This window comes from Pyrgilauda ruficollis, unplaced genomic scaffold (genome assembly GCF_017590135.1).
Source record: "Pyrgilauda ruficollis isolate IOZ18807 unplaced genomic scaffold, ASM1759013v1 scaffold144, whole genome shotgun sequence".
NCBI lineage: Eukaryota > Metazoa > Chordata > Aves > Passeriformes > Passeridae > Pyrgilauda > Pyrgilauda ruficollis.
In genome coordinates this window covers 480,048-501,165 of record NW_024512988.1, presented here as the reverse complement: position 1 = coordinate 501,165, position 21,118 = coordinate 480,048, and the positions used below count along the sequence as shown (strand labels likewise).

The following is a 21,118-nucleotide window of genomic DNA, read 5'->3' as shown; positions in this document are numbered from 1 at the left end:
TTGGCAGCGTTCACACTGATCTCTGTGCAACACTCAAGCAAAGCATTCCAAGGGCTAATAAAGAAATCAATATAGCACAGGCCAATTCCAGTGACCTCCCATGACATCCAAAATCAGGCTGTTCACGTGCAGATGTCACCAACACCAACAAAGAACCCCAGATGGGGAAGACCTTGACAGCCCGAGAGCCGGAAAGGCCTCAATGCATCCTCACCTTCACTCCTCCCTCCCCAGCACCACTGCCACCCTTAACCACGGTGAGAACACCCCCAGAAGCCCAGGCACATACAGATAATGTCCTCGTAGATGTTGTCTTCAGACTGAGTGCAGAGCAGCCTGGATCCTGCAGTGCCATTGGTCTCCTCCCGGGGTCTGTGGGAGCCGCTGCCCGCCTGCCGCTTGCGGAAGCCCTGGATGTCCTCAAACTCAAAAGATTTCCTAGAGGAAAACCAGTGTGACTTCTTCTAAAGGCACCTGCTGGAGTTGCTGTCTGCAGTCCAAACACAGTTGACCCTCCTTGGGACCATCCAGCACACGGATGCTCCACTCTGGGCTCGCATTTCCAGGGTTGAGCAGCTCAGTCCCTCACTCCCAGCCCATGGTGGGGAGGGAATCAGAGGGAACGAGAGAGAAAACACATGCATGGGTCGAGATAAAGACAGTTTGGAAGGTAAAGCAAAAGCTGCACAAGCAAGGAAAGCAAAACAAGGGATGGGATTCATTTCCTATTTCCCTCGGTGTTGAGCCATGTCCAGGGGCTCCATCATTTTTAACAATTACTTGGGAAAACAAGCTCCAAATTTCCCCCCTTTCTGCTTCTTCCCCAACTATTACTGCTGAGCAGAACATCACAGGGTCTGGAAAATCCTTGGGGTCAGCTGTCCCTGCTGTGTCCCCTCCCAGCTCTGTGTGAGCACAGCTCCCACACTGCTGTGTAACCAATATTTTCATTACAACCCCAAAACACAGCAGCACACAAGATGCCAAGAAGAAAATTATCCCAGTCAAAGCCAGCACACCAAGTGTGCTTACTTGCTCTGGGAGATTTATTAGGTAAGAAAGGGAGCTGGAGGCTCCGTGGCCAAGCACACTCCAAGCAGGCATGGCCAGCCCCATCCTGTCAGAGGCAAGAACCCAAACCATGCTTTGCAGACTTGCAGCAGCTCAGAACCAGGGCTCTGCTTCCTGCTGGCCTCTCCTACTCGTGCTCAAGGTGTTCATGCATTTGTGGGTTGGCATTTCCATCCACATGGCCACTGTTTTGAAATTAGGGCACTGAGGTGACAGAAGAGCTGGCAAGGATTTAGCCCATCATGATCATAAAATCTGGGTTGTTGCGGCACACTTTGCCACAGTGGAAGGTTTCAGAACCTCAAGCCACATCTCTGCTGGTACTGTGCACACCAGTCCAGCACAGGCAGCTCACCTGTGAGCAGGATTTGCATCAAGCCACCTCAGAAGGGTGTGGGAAAAAGGGAAAACCAGCCAAACCTACTGCAAGAGCAGTACCCACAGCCTCCAGCCTTAAGCAACAAGAGAACCTTTCACTCCCAGAAAAGCCACTCAGCAGCCATAGAGCCCCCTGAGAAAGCCACTCTGCCATCCCCAAATTGCCGCTGAAGGCAAGCAGCAGACAGGTCTCTCCCTGGGGCCAGCATATTGTTACTTCACTCTGTCCCAAGGTGTGGGCTGACTTCTGCTTGGAACCTGGAGCCATCTTTGCAAGATTGTCAGCAGCAAAAGCTGGATACTTTCACCCAGGAACACGCTTTCCCCATTGAAAAGAGGCATCATCACTAGCAGCACTCCACAAGGACATCATGCCAAGCAAGCTGCCTAAACCCATCTAGAAAGTGATTTAAAGAAATGTTTCAGACATGAGAGATGGATTATGTACCTCTGGGCTCTCCCTCTGATCCTCCTGCTGGCTATTTTCTTCTCAGGGTTGTTGGAGGATGACACCAAGTCCCTTCCACACTGCTTTTGCAGGGGAGCTTCCCTGGTGGCACTGGCATCTCTTCGACCACCAGCACCCTTCTCTGCCAGGTAGCGGAAAGTCCTGCGGGGTTTGGGTGGTGGATCAGGAGCTGCCTCCTCCTCTTGCCCCTCAACCTCAGAGTAAATGTTTCTCAAGCTCCTCTCTGCCCTGCAGAGAGTGTCCACTCCTTTGATATGCAGTTCTCTTTCTGTGGAGCCAGAGCTGCCTCGCTTCCTCTGGAGGTCCAAGGCAACAGGAGAGGTTCTGCCTGGCAGGGGGGGATCTGCTCTCCTCCACAGAGCTTGTGAGGTATAGAAGTTCCCTGGGGGCAGTGTCACCCCCGGGGTCAGGAAGCCTGTTTGCCCCTCTCCTTTCTCCTTGGCTGGGGAAGCTGGGCCACCACAGCCCCCGGTCTGCCAGCAGCTCCGTGCATCTTCCCTGAAATCCAACCCCAGGCTCTTTGGATCTTTGGACCCAGCCCTTCTGCCATTCTCTGTGCATTCTGCCTTCACTTTGGGTAGTGCATTGCAGCTGGGATCATATTTTACTCCAAAGTCCTTAGGCTGCTGCCTGTCCTTGCTGGAGCAGCCCCGTGTCCTGCCCTCCCACTGCGAGATCTTCTGCTTGATGTTGCGGCAGTGGCTGCGGGACAGGGTCTGGCTCTGCACGGCCCCGCGGGAGAAGCTGCTGTCCCCAGCCCCCGTGGGGTGCATGGCAGGGCCAGAGGGCTCACACACAGCCCATGCCCAGCCCTGGCCACGTCCTCCCGTGTCCTGCACACATCAAAGCTGGCACCACGCTCCCAAGTGCCCGGCGGTGTCACAGAGTCCGGGCTGGCTGCTCCGACCTGCGGGCAAAAACAAGAGCCATCAGCTGCATCCTGTGGTGATCACACATCCTCTGAACAGAGAGAGACAGAGCTCTCCCAGGATTTTCCTGGGAAGCTGTGAGAAGCTGTGAGAAAGCTCAGAGAAAGAATTAAAACAATTATTATCTCAATCTCTGCACCTGGCAGGCAATCTCTGTTTGTCAAAGATGTTTACAAGAAGGAGTTGTCCCTTCTTGACCAATAGGTGAGAGAAGATTCCTAAAGGCCAGTCAGGTCTTAGGTCCACCACTGTTTCTATAAGAACTGTGGATTTCTAATAATAAAGTGCCTTTTCATGCCTTCTGATGATGGAGTTTCTGTGTCACCTTTGTCCCCAGTACCCCTTTGGTGACAGCACCCCAGCCATGCTCCTCACCCCAAAGTCCCAGCTGCTCCCTGGCAATTGCTGCAGAACATTCCTCCCCAAAACACATCCACCACGTGCTCAGGACAGGCTTCCAGAGCTCGCTGCCCACAGGGGCTGTTTGTGCACACACTGAAAGGGAGCTGAGGCTTCACAGGCTTAAAAACCAAACACAGCAAGCACAAAACACCCTGAGGGATCCCAGGCATGCAAACTCAAGGAAATTATTTAATGGCAGAAGAACACAGCAGCGTGGATCTCAGCCAGCCCTTCTGCAGGAGTGCAGCTCCTCCTGATGCTCAGGCAGTAGAGACAAATCCCTGTGGCACCTGAGCTCCCCACTCAGCAGAGACACAGCAGGACACGAGGCACCAGGACAGCTCTAGAAAAAAGGAACCATATCTGCTTCTCCAGAGAGGAGCTGCTGCTTCACACAGGACAAGAAGAGCTGTGGTGGCTGGGGAAGAGTGCAGCCTCCTCCCAGAATTGCTCCCTTACTCCACAATACAAGTGAAAACCTGCCTGGTGCTCTGTTTGTCAACATCTGACCTAAATTTGCCATCCAAGAGACTGGAGGGCAGTGGTGCCCTGCCTGTGGCTTGCAGCCAGGGGAGTTTCAAAAAGCAGAAGAAACAAGTGAGTTCTCATCTTCAAGTGAAAAATCACCCAGTGTTTAGGTCAGCAAAGAAGGAATGCTAAAGAAACACTCTGGATTCTCCTAGCCAAGCAGAGCCTGCACAAAGAGGAGCTGTGCTCTTTGAGACTTCCCACACATGTCATCCAGGGGATACAGAACACATCCTCCAGACAATCCAGCAAGGAATGCAGGTGAAACCACCAGGGAGAACTGGGGTGGCTGTACAGAGCCAGCACCTGCAGGTCCAGCATGGCCTCAGTACAGAAATCTCATGTGTGGAATCCTCAGCCTTGGAGCCCTTTGGCTCTATCTGTAGCTCACAAAGCATCCCAAACATTCCCAGATATGCCAGCACAGGTGAAAACTCATCTTGGATAGAAGACAGCAGCCCATAGGCTCTAACAAGCCCCGTTCCTCCCTTTCTCTGGGCAATTATCCCATTTCAGAAGTTCCAACCCTCCAGCTGTATTTAACAGCCTCCATTTGCAGTAGGAGACAAGTGCTCAGCTCAGGCCAGGGGCCACACTGCCTCTGGTAACATTCCCCTGGCACCAAGAACTCTCCCTACAAAGGCAGGGAAACAGCAGAATTCCACCCATGCACAAAAGCAGAGGATCCCTGTAGAAAGCAGCCAGACCTGCTCCAGGTGGGACCAGGGGCCAGAGTCTCACCAAGCCTGTGCTCAGGCTCCAGCTGCCACTGCCACCCTGGGCATGTGTCCTTCACAGCCACAGCCACCACACCCGGCCAGCACTGAGTCACCACTGCCTGGCAGAGTGGGCAGAGCCAGGGATGGGCAGCAAACCATGCTGGGAGACACAGGAGCTTAAACCTGCCTGGCAAGGGGTCACGTCCCACTCTCCAGGCTGGGTGTGGAGAGCCCCCACCACAGCAGACCCGCACCCTGCCCACTGCTGGGACCACACCTCAAATTCCAGGGCTCAGGGTTATCCCTGGAGCTGCTGATCTGCTTGGCAGAGGCATCTGCAGTGCAATTAAAAGCAAGGCACTGGCCTTGGCAGATGTCCTTGACAGCAACCAGTGAGAAAGCTCACTGGTCAAGGACATCCCAGGGCTCCCAGGCAGTTCAGGGATGGTTTGGGCACACATGGCACCAAGCCTTGCCTCTGCTACACTCTCCCCTTCTGCCAAAGCAGCACAGTTGCAGTGGGAAGCAGCTCCCTGTCTCCACAGTGTGAGTTCCTGCAGGGTGGAATTGCTCAGCCTGTTGTCCCAGACAGCTGCTGGTAACTCTCCCACTCAGCAGTGACTGGGATAAACTTGGACAATCTGGCTAAGCCCCGAGCTGGGGATATTTGCTCCATCATCAGCCCTCTGTCCCTCATCAGCATTCCAGCCTGCCCTCAGTGCTTCCGTAGCCACTGGAGACCCTCTTCCCACAGCAGCAAGGGGACCCTGCCCTCTCCTATAAATAGGCATTGTTGCCAAAACATCCTGAGCCAGAGCAGAGCCATCCTTCCTCGATGTGTCTGCAGAGCCCTGATTAGCAGACAGGAAAGCAGCTTTCCCTCTGCTGTGCCACTCAACTGCTGCAGCTCCAGGACACTCTCAGGACCCAGCTGACAAAGGACAGGCTCTGCTGGGGACAGATGGGGGGGGACAGGGCTCAAACAGCCTCCCCAGCAGCCCAGCTTCACACCAGGATCCTCCAGGGCCTGCCAAGTCTCAAACCCAGCATTGCTGGAAGCAGGAGTGGCACAGGGAGCAGAACCCGAAGGACTCTGCAGGGTGGAGCAGGGGTTTATCCACAGGACTGGGTTTATCCACAGTCCAGGACCTGCACTCACAGCCTGTGCCCACAGCTGCTCTGATTCCAACAGCACTGGCTGCCTTCTCCTAAATGCTCCAGCTGGGAGCTCCTCTGGGAACACTTGGAAGGGAACCACAAGGATCATCCTGTCCAACTCCTGGCCCTGCACAGGGCACTCCTGGAGCTCTGGCAGCCTCGGGGCTGTGCCCATTCCCTGGGGAGCCTGGGCAGTGCCCAGCACCCTCTGGGGGAAGAACCTTTCCCTGGCATCCTCCACCATCCATGAGGACAAATGACTGCTCAGAGGAGGCTGAGTAGCCCTGCACAGCTCTCCAGGTGGGTCCACCCTTGCTGTGCCTAAGCTTGGGCAGCTCTGCTGGCTGCCAGCCCGCCCCACATCCTTCCTGCCACGGCTCACGTTGGGAAGGCTGCAGCAAAAACTGCCTATGCTGCAGCTTCCTCAGCCAGACACACAGCCAGACAGACAGATCCATTTCTGCTTCCTCATCTCAGGCCATGGCTGAAGTCAAGGCCTAATGCTCCTGCCCTCTCCCACTGCCCAGGTCCCTGCTCCCATGGTAAGGCACAACCAGGAGCTGAGAAACATGGAGGAGAAGCTCAGCCTTGGCCAGGACACGGAATTCCAGAATCCCAGAATGTGTTGGACTGGAAGGAACCTTAAAGCTCATCTCTTTCCACACTGTCCAGTGTCCCATATTGTTCCAAACCCCATCCAAACTGGCCTTGGACACACAGGAATGGGATCCACAGACAGTCGAGCACAAGCCTAAAGTTCTCCCTGCTCAGTGCTGCTCCCTGGACTGTCTCTTCCAAAATATCCATCCAAGGAAGAGAGGAATGCAGCTTTTCACCTGCCCAGGCTTGCTATCAAGAACCAGGCATTTGATCTCAGCTCATCACGTGAGCCCAGGCAAGGGCAGAGACTGATCTTTGGTGAAGAAAGAGCACACTGGGGTGGTGTGATCCAAGTTAAGTAACTCTTAAATGTAGTCCAGGACAGGCTAAAACACAGTTCAGGGACACAGAGCTGGCAGAGACCCCTGGGTCAGGCAGCCAGCACTTGTATCAAGCACTGTACAAATCATTCCTGCCACAGAATAACCAGACTTGTGACTGCTTCCATCCTGACCTCCCCTGCCAAACTCCTTCAGTGGCCCCAGTGTGCTTCCCAGTATTTCCAGAGAAGCCAAATTCATCATCCTTACTGCATCACGACTCAGAGATCAGTGTAGTTAAGAATACTGAATTATTTCACCGGAAGCAGCAGTTTGGGGGAAAATTACATAATTTCTAGACAAAACATCACCCATTTCTGCCAAAAGACTGCCTCTCTGATCCATGCTGTTTGGAAGCTCCCAAAGCAGAAGAATAAGGCACGTTCCCAGCACATGACAGGTAGCCCTGACTCTTTTTCCAGCCCTGAAATCCAGAGAGCACACTACACATTTTCCATGCAAAGCCTCGAGACAATTCCATTTCCTGAAACCACATTCCCAAGGAGAGAAAGCTGCCAGTTCTGCTGTTCCAGAATAAATCCCTGCCTAGTGCTGAGGTAAGCCTCCCCCAGCTGTGCTGCTGGAACCCCCAGCACCCCGAGCACCCTGCAGCAGAGGCACAGAGAGAGCAGAGGCACTGACACAGCACCTTACCTTGTCCTGCTCCTGGGAACACAAACACCGCCTGGACCAGCCCGTGCAGCTCTGAGGCAATCTCAGTCCTTTTGTGAAAGCTGTGCAGTCCTAAACCACCCCAGAGCCCTTGTCACCAAGCCTCCTGTGCTAGCAGCCAAATAAAAAGCTTGTGGAGCCTAGGGAAGCTAGCAGCTCGTTCCTGGAGGGAAAGGACCCCTTCCAGAGCTCTCAGCTACTCCCATCCTGTTCCTCTGCAGAACAACCCTGACACTCCTCTGAACAACTCTGCCATGCTGATGCCTCAAAGACATGGGCAGTACCAAACAAACAGATTTTATATCAAAATAAGTAACTCTCCAGGAATGCAGAGTGCTTAGTCATTTCCATCTCGATACAAAGCTACTCTAACCACGAGGTATTAACTCCTTCCATGCTGCTGCATCTCCTGCTGAGGAGCAGTTCTCCCTCATTACATCCATGGCCACAGCCCCTGGACACAGAAAATGTGATGTTAATCCCAATTACACAGCAAAAAGAGGTTAAGTCTGACCCTCATGGGTCCTAAGACTTTTCTATGGACTGTCCTTTTCTAAAGTGATGAAATTCAACTTCTTGAAAGCAAGTTTTTCCTCAAGATATATAAAAAACCCCAAACCAGAGCACTTCCAACATGTAAGCCCTGAAGGCTGCTACACCAGGGTGCCCATGGACAGAACCCACAATGTACTATTTTTAAAAGTCGTGGGCTTTTAACCTGACTCACAGGATCTGAATGCCCAGGGTAGCAATACTGACAACAGCAGTTGACTCAGCCCCTGCACCCCGGGCTGGCTGCCAGCCCCTGGAATGCTGCAGCTGCACACCAGAAACGAGGCACAAGCTGGGCATGGAGTTAAAAATCAATCACAACTTATCCTGGAGCACTTCCTTGGTGCCACCATCAGAGGTGAGCTTCCAAAGGAAAGTCACAAAGCCTGTGTGGCTTTACATGGGCCACCCCAGACAGGCTGTGTGGGGCCACAACCAACCACTCATTCCTTTGGGAATGTCTCAGCAGCACTGAGGCAGCTGCCCCAAGAGGTTCAAAGGGTGCAGACTAAGGCAGCACCAGAAAACCTCTCAGACACCATTCAGATGATGTGTTCCAGAGCTGCCTACTGAGTCATAGCCATATTAGATTATTACAACTGGAAGACTGAGATAAAAATTTTGCCAAGCAGCAATGGACAACACTAGGACTCCACATCCAGGTCAGTCCTCCAGCCACCAGTGCTCAAATACACATTTCCAGGATCTGGTTTTCCTGTAACTTCTCTTCTACTTTCCTTCCATCACTCGCTGATGCCAGTCCCAAGGAGGAACTGCTCCACCAGTTCTTGGGCTCTGTCACAGCCGGGCCATGTCACTGGAACAGAGGGCTGTGTGTATGGGGAAGGCAAGGGGACACTGCTCCAGCGTGCCCAGGGAGCTCTGTACCCACCCAGCCCCACGCACCTCAGTGCACCAAAGCACAAATATCCAGCGAGACCTAACCCAGCACAGCCCAGCAGCGTGCAAAGCTCTGTACGGAACCACAGTGGGAGACACAGGAGCACCTCGAGCACGGCGGCTTTGGGCCAACCCCGCGGGGAGACACTCCGCAGCAGCAGCAGCCCCGGGCAGCCCGCGCTCCATCGCCCTCACGGCAGAAGCGCTGCCCGACGGCCAGCGGGGCCCTCCCGAGCGTCCGCCTGTGCCCAGCACCGCACAGCCCCGGCTGGGTCCGCCCGCCACCCTCCCCGCAGGCATCCGCACCAGCTGGGGAGACGAACCCACCCCGACCCCGGCTCCCCTGGCGAGCTGCGTCTCCTCCGGGCAGCTGGAGCAGCACCTGCTTCCTCCGGCCCGTCAGACACGGACAAGATGCTGCACCGGCCGCTGCCCGCCTGTCCGCAGCCGGGACATGGGGACCCCTCGGGGCTCGCCGCCCCAACCCGGCCGCGACTGCGGGAAGCCCCAAACCCCCGGGCCACCCGCTCGCCCTCCCGGCGTAGCCCCCGCCCGGTCCCACCGTCCCCCGCCCCGTCTCACCGCGGCCTCGGCCCGCTCCCGGCCCCGCTCCCGCAGGACGCTCCCGGCGCGCACGGAACCACCTCCCATTGGCTGCTGTAGCCATCACTCAAGCGGTGATCCCGCCTTCTCCCCGCCCCCAAGCGCCTGGAGCCATTTTCCGTTGGTTGACGCGGCCGTCACTCAGAAGGAGACCCCGCCCCCGCCGCGCCCCGTCCCGTCTCTCCGCGGCCTTGGCCCGCTCCCGCAGGAGCTCCCGGCGCTCACGGAGCCGCCGTTCATTGGCTGCTCTGGCTGTCACTCAGGTCGAGATCCCACCCTCGCTCCGCCTCAGGCGCATAGAGCCACTGCCCATTGGCTGGCGTGGCTGTCACTCAAGCGATAGTGCCGCCCCCTTTCCCTCAGGCGCTGAGGCGCTGGGATCCGCTTCGCAGACGGGGTTTTACTGCGCTGTCCCGGGGCCTCGCAGTCCGGCACGGCCCTGGCCCGACCCCGGCCCCCCTCACAGTCCAGCACTGCCCCGGCCCCGCGGTCCGGCCCCCGCCTATTCGTTCTTCAGCCCCTCGGCGATGAGGTTGAGCTCGTAGCACCAGGTCTCGTAGCGATAGGCAACGCGGATCTGGGCCACGTTCGTCTTCCGAATGTCATTGCCATCGGGCCCGTCTTCCTGGTAGTTTTCACCCAGGAACTTCACTTTCTCCTGCCAGAGGCGAAGACAGCGGTACCGACCTCGGAAGCCCCGCTGGCAGCACCCGGGGGAAGCCCTGAGCCCACGCGTGGAGCTGGTGCCATTCTCAGGCCGTGGGCAGGACCACCCCAGAAGGACACACACCTCGTGGGACAGGAGACACTGCAGGACACCCCCTGCGTGGGACAGGACACCTTCTTCATGGGACAGGACACCCACAATGGGACAGAACATACTGCAGGACACCACTGCATGGAACAGGACACACCTCGTGGGATACGAGCCCCTGCAGAACACGCAGCTTGTGGGACAGGACATGCTGCAGGACACACCCCTCAAGGGGCAGGACACCCCTCATGGGACAGGACACACTGCAGGACACACCCCTCATGGGACAGGACACACTGCAGGACACACCCCTCAGGGGACGGGACACGCTGCAGGACACACCCCTCAGGGGACAGGACACCCCTCAGGGGACAGAACACCCACCTCGTGGGACATGCCGCACTGCAGGATGCTGTTCCTGGCGATCTCACACATGTCACAGGTGCTGAGCTTGAACACCTGGGCAGCGATGGCGTACTCCTCCATGAGGGGCTCCTGCAGCACAGGGTTAGGGGTCAGCAGCCTCTGCCAGCACAGCCCGTGCTCTGCAGGGGCTGTCCCACAGCTCACAGAACGACTGAATCATTGGGGCTGGAAAAGTTCTCCAGGATCAAGTCCAACCTTCAACCAACACTCCCATGCCCACTAGACCATATCACAAAGAGCCACGTGTTCTCATTTTTTGAAAACTTCCAGGCACCACTGCCCTGGGCAGCCTGTTCAGACACTTGACCCCTGTTTCAGTGAAGAAATTTTTCCTAATATCCTTCCTGGACATCTGCTGGTGGAGGGTGAGATGACCCAGCATATACTGGACCCTCTGCAAGTGCCGCTGGCTTCCAAAAAAACCCAAAAAACCAAACCACACAGTGCCAGCCCCAGAGTCCCAGCCCCAGCGCTCAGCTCACACTGTACCTTGGTGTAGTGAAACTGCATGGGGTCGTCTGTGGAAAGGGACACCATGAGCCCTTTCTGGTGGAAGTCAAGCAAGGGATTCTTGGCGTACTCCAGGAAGAGGCTGTTGTTGCTGAGTGGGGACATGGCAATGGGGATTCGGGCAAGGAAGTACAGGTACTGCAGCACCGGGCTCTGCAGAGACGAGCAGAGGTACCACGTTAGGGGTGAAGCTGCTGCACCTTCCACCTCTCCAGGGTCACTCCTCAGATCAGGCCGGTCCCAGCCAGGGAATTGTGTACAAGGAGAGAGATGGGCCAGCCAGCAATCATTGCTTCAGGATAAGGAGCACAAGAGGCCAAGGAGCTGTCTGACATCAAACTCAGCTGGCTCCAGTGATAACAAACATATTCTGTGATGGGTCTGTGAGGCTAAACCCCCAAATCTAATACACTGCTCAGCCACATCCCCAAACATGCCTGGAGAAGCCCAGAGAACCATTTAACATCTGCCTGGAGCCAGGCTGTGTCAGTGTAAAGCAAAGGCACAGGTAACTGCCAGCTACCTGAGGCAGCTGTGAGAGTTCTCCTGCTCTGCTGTGCCTGGGCTACTCCTGGCAGCCTGCTCCACGTACCTTCTTGAGGTTGAGCCCGTGGGAGATGTTATCAGCTGTCATGAAGGCTGCCAGCAGGTGTGTGAGGGCCCCGGCCTCGCCGCAGTGCGGGCGGAACAGGAACGTGTTCATGCCACGCTGCCTGGGCACAGGGAAGGAGCACTCAGAGCAGGCAAACAGCAGGCTGGGTGGCTGGACCCAACTTCAGGCCCAGCTCTGCCCCTACCAGGAATCCAGCTTGACCTAGGAGCACATTACTCCTTCTCCTTTCTCCTTTGTGTGTGCAATAGATGCATCTCTGCAATCCCTGAACTTTCTCCCCAGTCCATCACCTCTCTTACCCAGGGGTGTCTCTGGGATTGCTCTGGGATGTGATGCTCCAAATACAGAGCGAGGAGAGCCCCACTACTTCCACACCTACAATCAAAGAACTGAGGCAAGGCACAAGGCAGCCCCTTGGCAGATGCCAGGCCTCACCTGCGCAGGTTGTTCAGCACCAGGATGTTGGCATACATGTAGTAGATGTAGTAAGTGTAGGATGGGTTCTTGTGGGAAGTCCACTCGTCTGGCTTTGGGCTTTTAGTGCTGAACATGTGTCCACTGTGCTTGGATTCATCATCCACGCTGTCAAAGCCCGTGATCTGCTTGGCAAAAGGAACAAAAAAGGTGCATCTCACACTCCCCACCTCGTCATGCCCTGGTGGGCTCACTCTGCCCCACCACAGCTCACCAGAGCCCGGCTCTGCCCTGGGCCCCCCAAGGGCAGGGTCGGGCAAGGCTGCAGACCTCGCTTCTCACACCCCCCCAAGCACTGTCCAGGACCCAACATAAAGCTCACATCTCCCCAGGAGATGGGTGGACAGCGATTCCCAGCCCCACAGCTGCCAGCCCAAGCAATCTGACCCCTCCTGCACTTCTGGCCACACCTCCCTTCCCCAGAATGAGGCAGAGCCCCCTGGCCCACTGATGCCATTTTCCATGTCAGGGCCATTCCCCCTTTCTCGTGCACAAACAGGAATGTGAATTCTCCCCACACCTGACAACATCACCAGGTGACACTCACGTGGCGTAGAAAGACACTCAGCTCTTTGTGGGCTTGGGGATTGATAGTTGCCTCAAACACAGGAACAAAGATATATTCCAGCATTTTCCCAAAGTGGGGGAGGAAATTCTTAGACCTGAACACATCACTGTGGACACAGACAGGGATTAGTTGCTACCAGAGGGACAACACGGCCCACTGTCCCCACAACCCTTTCAGGGATGAGGAATCTATAAGGCACAGTGCTCCCTCAGCCCCACAGCACATACTAAATCCTGGGGACTTGGATCATCCACTTCATGTTGGGGGAATAGACCCGGTGGGTGTTGAACCAGTTGGCCAACTTGGCCCACTCCTCAGGCGACCGCCCGTAGATCGAGAGCCGGGGCTCCGTGTGCTGGTACTTGGCATCCTCCAGGTCAGAGCCAACCTCCTGCAAACCAGAGCACACCATGCAAGGGAAGCCAGAGCAGCAGCAGCACAGCTTCACCCTGTTCTCCTCCCCTCTCTCCATACCTTGATGATGGTAGCAAAATACTCGCCGTTGATGGCATTCTCTGTCTTCAGGTAGAGGTCCCTCAGCTCGCTGGCCCCCACGGGGTTGTACTTGTCATTGAACTTGTCAAAGCGCTGGAATGTCTGCCGGCCCTGGAGCAGGGAGGTCAGGCTCAAACACTGCCCTCACAGCTTGGCAGGGAGCAGGGACTGAGCCAAACCACCCAAAACAGCATCACCAGGAGCTGCTGCACCCTGACACAAATATTAATGCACACAACAAGTGTGGGTGCACAGGGAAGGCAAAAGCCATGGGGGAAGAGTGGCCCAAGAGTGATCTTACATTAAATGTTCTACCACTTACAGCATGGACATCCAGGGAATCCACTGTCAGGTCGTAGGGGTGCAGTTTGAGCTGCTGGAAAAGCTGTTTCAGGGTGAGCTGTTTGCCCTTGGCATCATAGACCACGCGGTCGGCATCCACACAGTAGGATTTCTTGATGAAACGCAGAAGGTGCTTCTGGTTCATGCAGGCTGCAGCATGGATGTGCGTGTCCACCTGGGAAAACAGAGGGACAGCTTCAAGCTGGGATGCTCAGGTACCATCCCAGGGGGGTGAACAAGCCCCTCAGGTGAGCACGTTGTGTGGGGAGCAGGGCTCAGCCCAGCAGGTGAACACAGTCAGAGGGCACAGCTTTGCCAAGAGCATCGAAGGCAGCACATCTCATTCACAGGAGCAATGCTGCTGCTACAGACATGGACTCTAACATCCAGTTCCCAGGGAGGGGCAGGCACCATGACAGCTCCTCTCCAGGGTCCCTGGGGCTCTAAGCCTTGCCTTTTACCTTCCTGCAGTTGTAGAAGTCACGGTGGGGGTTGCTCTTCAGCTCCTTCATCTCCTCCATCTCATTGAGCATTTCATGCACTTGGAATTTGGACGAGAGGAACTTGAGGCGCCGGTGAGTGTAGGTCTTCCTGGTGAGAGCGAAGGCAGAACAGTCACTGGGCTCCTCACCCCTCAGCACAGGGACACAGATTCCACCTGGGCTGGAGGAGCTCATGCTGGCCAGCCCTGCTCCCCTGAGGTGCCTCCCCTTGCTCTGTTACAGAGCTCTGAAGGAAGGCTGGCCAGCTGGGAGCCTACCTACAGGTCCTGTCTCCAGCCCCTGAATGCTGCTTTGCTTAAGATCCAAGCCAAGAGGGCTGACAAGCACTGAAGACACTTGTGCAGCCAGGTGTGTCACCACCATGTTCCTCCCTATTGCCAGGAAGGGGAGGGGGCTGCCCTGACCTCCCTCTGCCCACTGAGGCAGGATTTGGTGGGTTGTGCACTTACACAGGCCCCTGTGCAATCAGGACCAAGAGGAAGTTCATGTCATCAATGAAGTGCTCGAGGCTGGGGTAGGGCAAGTCCTTTGGCTCATTTCTCTCAGCCGCTGCCTTGTCTGCATAGACATAAGCTATTCCATCCTTCATCTGCACGTGGTATCCCAGGTCCTCAGGGAGGCCCCCACTGTCAAGGGGATCCTGTCCATCCTTCACTGGTGGGGTGAACACTGCAGCAAAAGGAGAATTCCATCAGGCTGCCAGCCCAAACCTCCCAGCCTGCCTTTGCTCCCCCACCCCACCACTGTGACACCAAGGAGGGGGCCTGGGCAAGTTCATTGCACAGCCCTGCCCCGTGCTGAGGGCAGAGGAAGCCCCTGGTGTGCCTGGATGTACCTGGGCCAGCGTCACTGGGTTTCCAGGGCTCGCCCTCCATGGCACGCAGGTACTGCGAGGGCGTCTTGGGGAACCTCTGCAGTGACTGCTGCATGTTCTTCTCCCGGATGCACAGCGCCCGGTACAGGCCCCTGCACACCACCTCAAAGTCTTCCACTGTCACCTGCAGGGGAGGTGATGCTGAAGGCAGCCACACAGCTGGAACATGGGTGTGTCCAGGAGACACCCTGGTGCACCCAGGTGGAGGGAGATCTTGGTCACAGCAAGATAAATGTCAAAAAATGGTTTGGGCTGGAAGGGATCCTAAATCTTATCTTGTTCTAGCCCCTGCTGTGGGCAGGAGCACATTCCACTGTCCCAGGGGGCTTCCAGCCCCATCCAACATGCCCTTGGAACGGAGCAGCCACAGCTTCTCTGGGCAATCTGTGCCAGGGCATCCTCACAGGGAAGAATTCCTTCCCAATATTCCATCTAACCCTGCCCTCTGGCAGTGGGAAGCCATTCCCCCTTGTCCTGTCACTACATGGTATTGTAAAAAGTCCCTCTACAACTTTCTTGTCATATCATATAATCATATCATTATCATATCATATAATCATGTATCTCATCTAGCTCATCATGTATCAAATCATATCCTATCAATGTCCCACTGCTCTGCCTGAGCAGGGCGAGGAAGGGATGACAGGCAGAGACCCAGGCATGACAAAGGGAAGCTCCTGGTTGCAGAACCAGGGAATTCTGATGTCACCCCCTCTTACATTCCTCACTGCAACCAGTAATGGACCCTGAAATGGAAGCCAGGCCTGGGCAAAATATTAAAGCTATTTTTGGAGCCCAGGCTGAAACTGAAGCATGAACAACAAGATGCACTAACCCTGTGTGTCAGTGATTTTTGATTTACTGCACAAACAAGTGTTTTGGGCAGTCAGAAGAGACTGGAGTGGAGTAGGTCAGGAAACAAGCACTCCCAACTAGGACAGGCATAGCAGGGGGAATGTGCTCAGTGCCTGAGCAGGGAGGGATTTCCAGATCCCCTCTGCTGGGCAGCTCCAGGCTGAGCAACCTTCCAGCAGGTTCTTAGAAGCAGCATAAATGTAATAGGAGGCTGAGCAGGAGAGGGAGGCAGATTAGCATGGGATGTGATAACAGTCCTGGTCAAATGGCTCCAGGTGACCCTGCCTGTAGCAGGGGCTTGGTGACTTCCCTCAGCTGTTTTGGGATTCCTGGATGTGCACAGACCTCAGACAAAGCTGTGTGCAAGCAGGGAGGATGTGACAGAGGGAGCACAGCCTGCCACGCCAGGTCCTCCCGTGGGAATATGCAGCTTCCCACAGCTCCTGCTAAGGGATTCAGCTCTGGATCCCCAGGGATGCAGCAGGGCACCCCCAGATGCTTGTGAGGCACAGACTGAGCTGGGAGACACCTTCCCCAGTGCAGCTGGTACAGACTCCTGTAACTGACCCTGAAACTGGGCACTGGGCACTGCTGAGGGACAGGCAGCGAGCAGAGGGGTGGCCAGGGTGCAGAGGGAGCAGCCACGGGATACCTACCCCAGAGGCGTAATCCCCAGTGATCTGCACCCGCTGGAAGTGGGGCACAGTCTGGTACTCCGGTACTGGGCAGGTGAAGCTGGCCTCCTCGGGGGCAGCCAGGCTGGGTACAGCCCCCGGGGCCCTGGGCGGTGCCAGCACAGTCGTCTTCATGCGGATCAGCTTCTTCCTGCTGCGGAGGAAAGGCTCAGGCAAAGAGTCCCGTTCCATGGTCACACACGGTGCAGGGCCAGGGCACTTCCCCAGCCGTGTTCCAGCTGTGCACATCATGGTCCCGCTCACTGGTGACTTCTGAGCACCTCAGACAGGCGCTGCCAGAAGCACAGGCCACAGCACACTAAGTAGCCACAGGCTTTGGAAGCTGCATCTTTCCAGAGTTCCCAGGTCTCCCTCCCAACAGCTCTGTGGCCATGGCTGTGCTGATACCCAGGGAATGGGCCAAGGGTGTCTTTCTGTCCAACAGTGCAAGCAGTTGGAGAGGAAATCCTGGAGTACCTGACAGATGCCCTGGGATTATCAGGATTTATTCCACAGGTGTGGTGAGCTGTGCCCAAGGGCCTGATTTACATCCCCCGTTTGCTCTGGCCAGGAGGTGCAGGCTGTGCTCCTCTCCTTGCCCAGGCTCCTGGCAACTCACCGCTTTTCCACCGTGGAGCTGGCCTCCTGGAGCATCATGTGCAGGGTCATTTCCTGGCGGGAGATGGGGCAGATCTCATCCACATCAAAATGAGAGATTTCCCCTCTGACCTCCTCATCCTTCACCTCGGAGGCAAAGACCTTCTCGGCGAAGGAGCGCAGGGACTCGTCCATCTCTGCAAAGAGGAGTTCAGTGTCCCTCAGGGAGGGGATTCCCAGCCACTGGAACAGGCAGGTGCCCCTTGCAGGCAGCTCCGTGCTCAGCTGCCCTTTCCTCATGGTCCCCACAGCCTAGAGAAGACTCTGAGCCACCTCCCAAATTTGCAGCAAGGCTGGGTCACACCTGGTGAGCTGGAGACATACCTTGATACCCCCAGTACAGCAGGAAAAGTAAATACAGTCCAAGAATGCTGCCAAAAGACCCAGAGAGAAGCAGGTCCTTGGGAAGGGCAGTTGTGGGAGCATGCACTGGGAGGAAGACGGGAAAGTTGGCAGAGCCCTTAGAGCTCCAGGGAGCTCAAAATCCACTTGCTGCAGCAGTCGGGGGGAGACAGAGGCATGGATGAGGGCAGAGCTGGCAGCCCAAGCACTCAGCTCCACCATCCCAGGGCATTCCCAACTGGGCACTCCCAGCCCACCACGTGCATCGTGCTGCAAAGGTGCCAGGGCCACCATTGCCACAGGGCTGGCTGGAGCTTTTTGGAGGAGGAGAAGGAAGGTTAAAAGGCCTTCCTCTGCCAACAGAACACCATAAAACAAGAACTCAAGGGTTCTGCTGGCAGCAGCTCCCAGAAGCAGATGTTTGCATGGCAGCACAGGGGCTCTGACAGCGGGTTTTGGCAGCTGGACACGAAGCAAGGTGAGGATCAGTGCCCAAGGATGGACCTCACCATCGAGTGTCACACAGGACATGGTCACAGGTGAGGACCAAAGCAGGACAGACAGAGGGTTCTCAACAGCACTCAGGGTGCCAGAATGATATTTAACAAATTGCATATTTTGGTGCTGTATCAAAGGACCAAAAGGTGGGACCAGTCTGTGTAACACCGATGGGCAGAGCTGGCACTGCCAGGAAACAGCATTTCCCCAGCTACTGAAGGATCACCATGATCATGATCTTCATGATCTTCATGATCTACATGATCTACATGATCTACATGATCTACATGATCATGTAACTGCTGCATGGTGCCAGTGATCTTGTCTAGGCAGTAGCACAGCAGAGCATAGAGAAACCCAGCCATACTCACGTTTGTGTTCTGCTGTTTGAGATAAAACAGAGACAAAATAAAAGCTGTTGTGATCAGCCCCTCAAAATCTGAGCCTTTTTGCCTTATCACCTCATCAGTCTTTAAAAAGGGATTAGCAAGGTACAAGTTTAGCCAAATCCTTCCACTTATAAAAAAAATCATAGAATCCTAGAATGGTTTGTGTTGGAAGAGACCTTAAAGCTCATCTGATGTGCAGGGACACCTTCCACTGTCCCAGGCTGCTCCAAGCCCCATCCAACCTGGCCTTGGACTCTTCCAGGGATCCAGGGGCAGCCACAGCTGCTCTGGGCAGTGCCAGGGCCTCCCCACCCCCACAGGAAAGAATTCCTTCCCAATATCCCACCTAAATCCACCCTCCTTTGGCTTAAAACCATTCTCCCTTGTCCTGTCATTCCTTGCCCTTGTGAGAAGTCCCTCCAGCCTTCTTGTAGCCCCTTCAGGTACTGGAAGGAAAAGGCAAAGAAGGAGTTGTCACTTTTAGGAACACAAAGAAGGAAGCATTGCCTGACCCACGACAGAGCCTCGGTGATGCCTCAGTCTGGAACCAAACCCCACTGCAGGTCCCTCCCACCCATCCAGCCCAGCTCTGGCACAGCTTCTGCCTGGCACAGTCCCTGCTTTCCCTGCAGTGCCCAAGGTGGAGCATCCTCTAGAACCCAGATCCTCTTCCTCCACACCTGGCAGGCAGCAGTCCTGTGCTGAGGCTGAGCTGGCCTGGAAGGCCTCCCTCTGCACCTGCAGGGACACAGGGAGGGCAGCTCAGCCTCCTGCTGACCAGGCAAGCAGACATTGCAGAGTCTCAGAGCACCAGGCTTTGCTATTTTTTGCCCTCCTCTGTGGCCCCCAGCATGGGTGGTCATTTCAGAGATGGAGTTCCATCCCCCTGCGCTCACAGCTCCCCTTACTCCCCAGCAGGATCAGACAGCTGGGACACTGCAGTCCCACAGAGCCTCTCTCTGCTCAGGCAGGGTGGCAGCAGCATTCTGAGGCTCAGCCCCTGCCCTTTCCCTCTGACCCAGCAGTTCAGGCTGCAGCTCTGCCATCACAGCTGCTGACTTCCCAAGCCTGTGGCACACACGCTCCAGAATCCTGACTCCACGTATTATTTGCCTACAAAGCATCCCAGAAATGTTTAGTTTGACCTTTCATCTCTTTAGTGGATGGAAATTACACTCAGGAAGGTTCACAACCTCTCACTGATGGTGCAGGGTCAGGCTTTTAACACCAGCTTCATGTGCTGGGACAGCGCCTCTGACACCACAGCCCTGCAATTCCAAACACGCTCCTATCAGGGCTGTTTGGGGCTGTTATCACTCAGGGCTCTGCAGTCACCTGCCATCACCTGCCACATGTCCCTCTGCCTGGCCCTGCTCCTGCTGCCCAGCTCCTGCTCCCATCCCCTCGGGGCTGCAGCTCCCCACAGCTGAGCTTCACCAGGGTGACAGAGATTCCTGCAATCCCTCTGAGCCCTTCCCCAGGGATTTAATGATGTCATTACAGGACACATTACACCCAGGAGAGACAATATTTTCCTTCAGTACAAGCAGAAAAAGGTTTAAACAATAACACAGTTTCTTCACTGCATTATCCAAAAACGTCTCCAAGCAGGAAGAAAAATTCCCAAAGGCCCCAGTGAGGTCCCCTGGCCACCACACATCCAAATCTCCCAGGCTGTGGGCCTGGAACCTGCCCTGTGGCCCCTTGGCTCACACTTGGCTTTCAGACCTACCTGGAATTCTCACCCGAGACATCGCAGCAGCGTTTGCAGAGCCTCAGTAACACCCCAGAGTCCCTGAGCACAAGGGGCCAAGTGACTGCCTGGCAGCACAACACTAATTTTACTGCTTTCCCTTCCCTGTAATCAGACTCTCCCACTCTAAAAGGAGAGTGGAGATCAACTGTGGGACTATTTAAAGTGCAGCCACAAGCACTTGCACTGAAACAGGTGAAAGCAGGGCTCAAATTTAATTAAATTGTATTTAATTTAATTAATCAAATTTAATTAATCATTTTCTTTAAGTCAGGTCTACATTTTACATTTTGTGAAGCGTCACCTGGTGTCTGGCCAGATTTCTACTTTCCAGGGCAGCTGCTCCTTTCCAATGTGGTCTGTGGAATTCAGTCTTTTAAGAGAGACTAAACCTGATGCTTTCTATGCTGGACCAAAGGTTTAAAGGAATTTCCCAATCAGAACAGGGGCTGTGGATAGGTACAAACCATGTGCTCTCACCTGAGCTGTTCGGAGATTTTTTCTGAGGGAGGGATGTTGGAAAGCCTGGATTTTACCAACAGGACTGCCCAGATGTCCTCACTTCTTCACAGCTGAACCCAACAAAAGGGTGGTGCAGGGAGCCACAGTTTGTTCCTGAGCTTCTCAGGAACTGCCTTTTCCAAACTTTGTGTCATAATGTTGATCTGATAATCAGTTCTGGATGTGGTGAGCCACAACCCAGGTGTATCTGACAGAGAGCAGCTCTCAGTCAAACCCAGGGTGGGTGAGGGACCTCCTGCCTGAGCTGGGCTCTGGCAGAGCAGAACTCACCTCCTGCCTTCATCTGAAGCAGCTTGTTTCCAGCATATTGGCTTTGAGGGCTGTACCCTCCTTCAGGGTGTCCTCAAACCTTCTTCAGGTCTCACCTGTAGCTGGAAATCGCCTCCTGTGAGAAGAGAAAGGCCAGAATTTGTTGTGTCCTGCCTGTTGCCAGGATAACTCTGAGCTCCTGATTCAGATTCCTGGTGGGAAGTGGTGAAACTGAATAGATCAGGAGGATAAAAGAGTT

General features: G+C 55.2%; 2 protein-coding genes across 3 annotated transcripts in view; both read right to left on the bottom strand.

Annotated features, from left to right (window-relative positions):
• Positions 1-9,590, bottom strand: part of DENND2C (DENN domain containing 2C) — a 30,061-nt gene extending 20,471 nt beyond the window's left edge. Inside the window, 4 exon segments of the mRNA XM_041460537.1 lie at positions 290-438; positions 1,898-2,696; positions 2,699-2,825; positions 9,341-9,590. Of these exon segments, the coding sequence (XP_041316471.1) occupies positions 290-438; positions 1,898-2,696; positions 2,699-2,825; positions 9,341-9,409 (1,144 nt within the window). The 5' untranslated portion in view covers positions 9,410-9,590.
• Positions 9,591-9,741: 151 nt separating this feature from the next.
• AMPD1 (adenosine monophosphate deaminase 1) lies at positions 9,742-20,202 on the bottom strand. Of its 2 annotated transcripts, XM_041460538.1 has the most exons (16): positions 20,068-20,153; positions 18,318-18,329; positions 17,069-17,243; positions 16,432-16,603; positions 14,882-15,044; positions 14,496-14,715; positions 14,005-14,134; positions 13,524-13,718; positions 13,181-13,312; positions 12,934-13,097; positions 12,686-12,812; positions 12,100-12,263; positions 11,644-11,764; positions 11,031-11,204; positions 10,500-10,610; positions 9,742-10,019 (listed from the first exon to the last, which is right to left on the bottom strand). In XM_041460538.1, exons 1-16 carry the CDS (start codon positions 20,087-20,089, stop codon positions 9,864-9,866), a joined length of 2,238 nt encoding a protein of 745 aa, XP_041316472.1. In that variant the 5' UTR covers positions 20,090-20,153; the 3' UTR covers positions 9,742-9,863. The 2 variants fall into 2 exon arrangements, with proteins under 2 accessions (XP_041316472.1, XP_041316473.1); XM_041460539.1 differs by lacking the exon at positions 18,318-18,329 and having other exon boundaries at positions 20,068-20,202.
• Between the last annotated feature and the right edge of the window lie 916 nt (positions 20,203-21,118).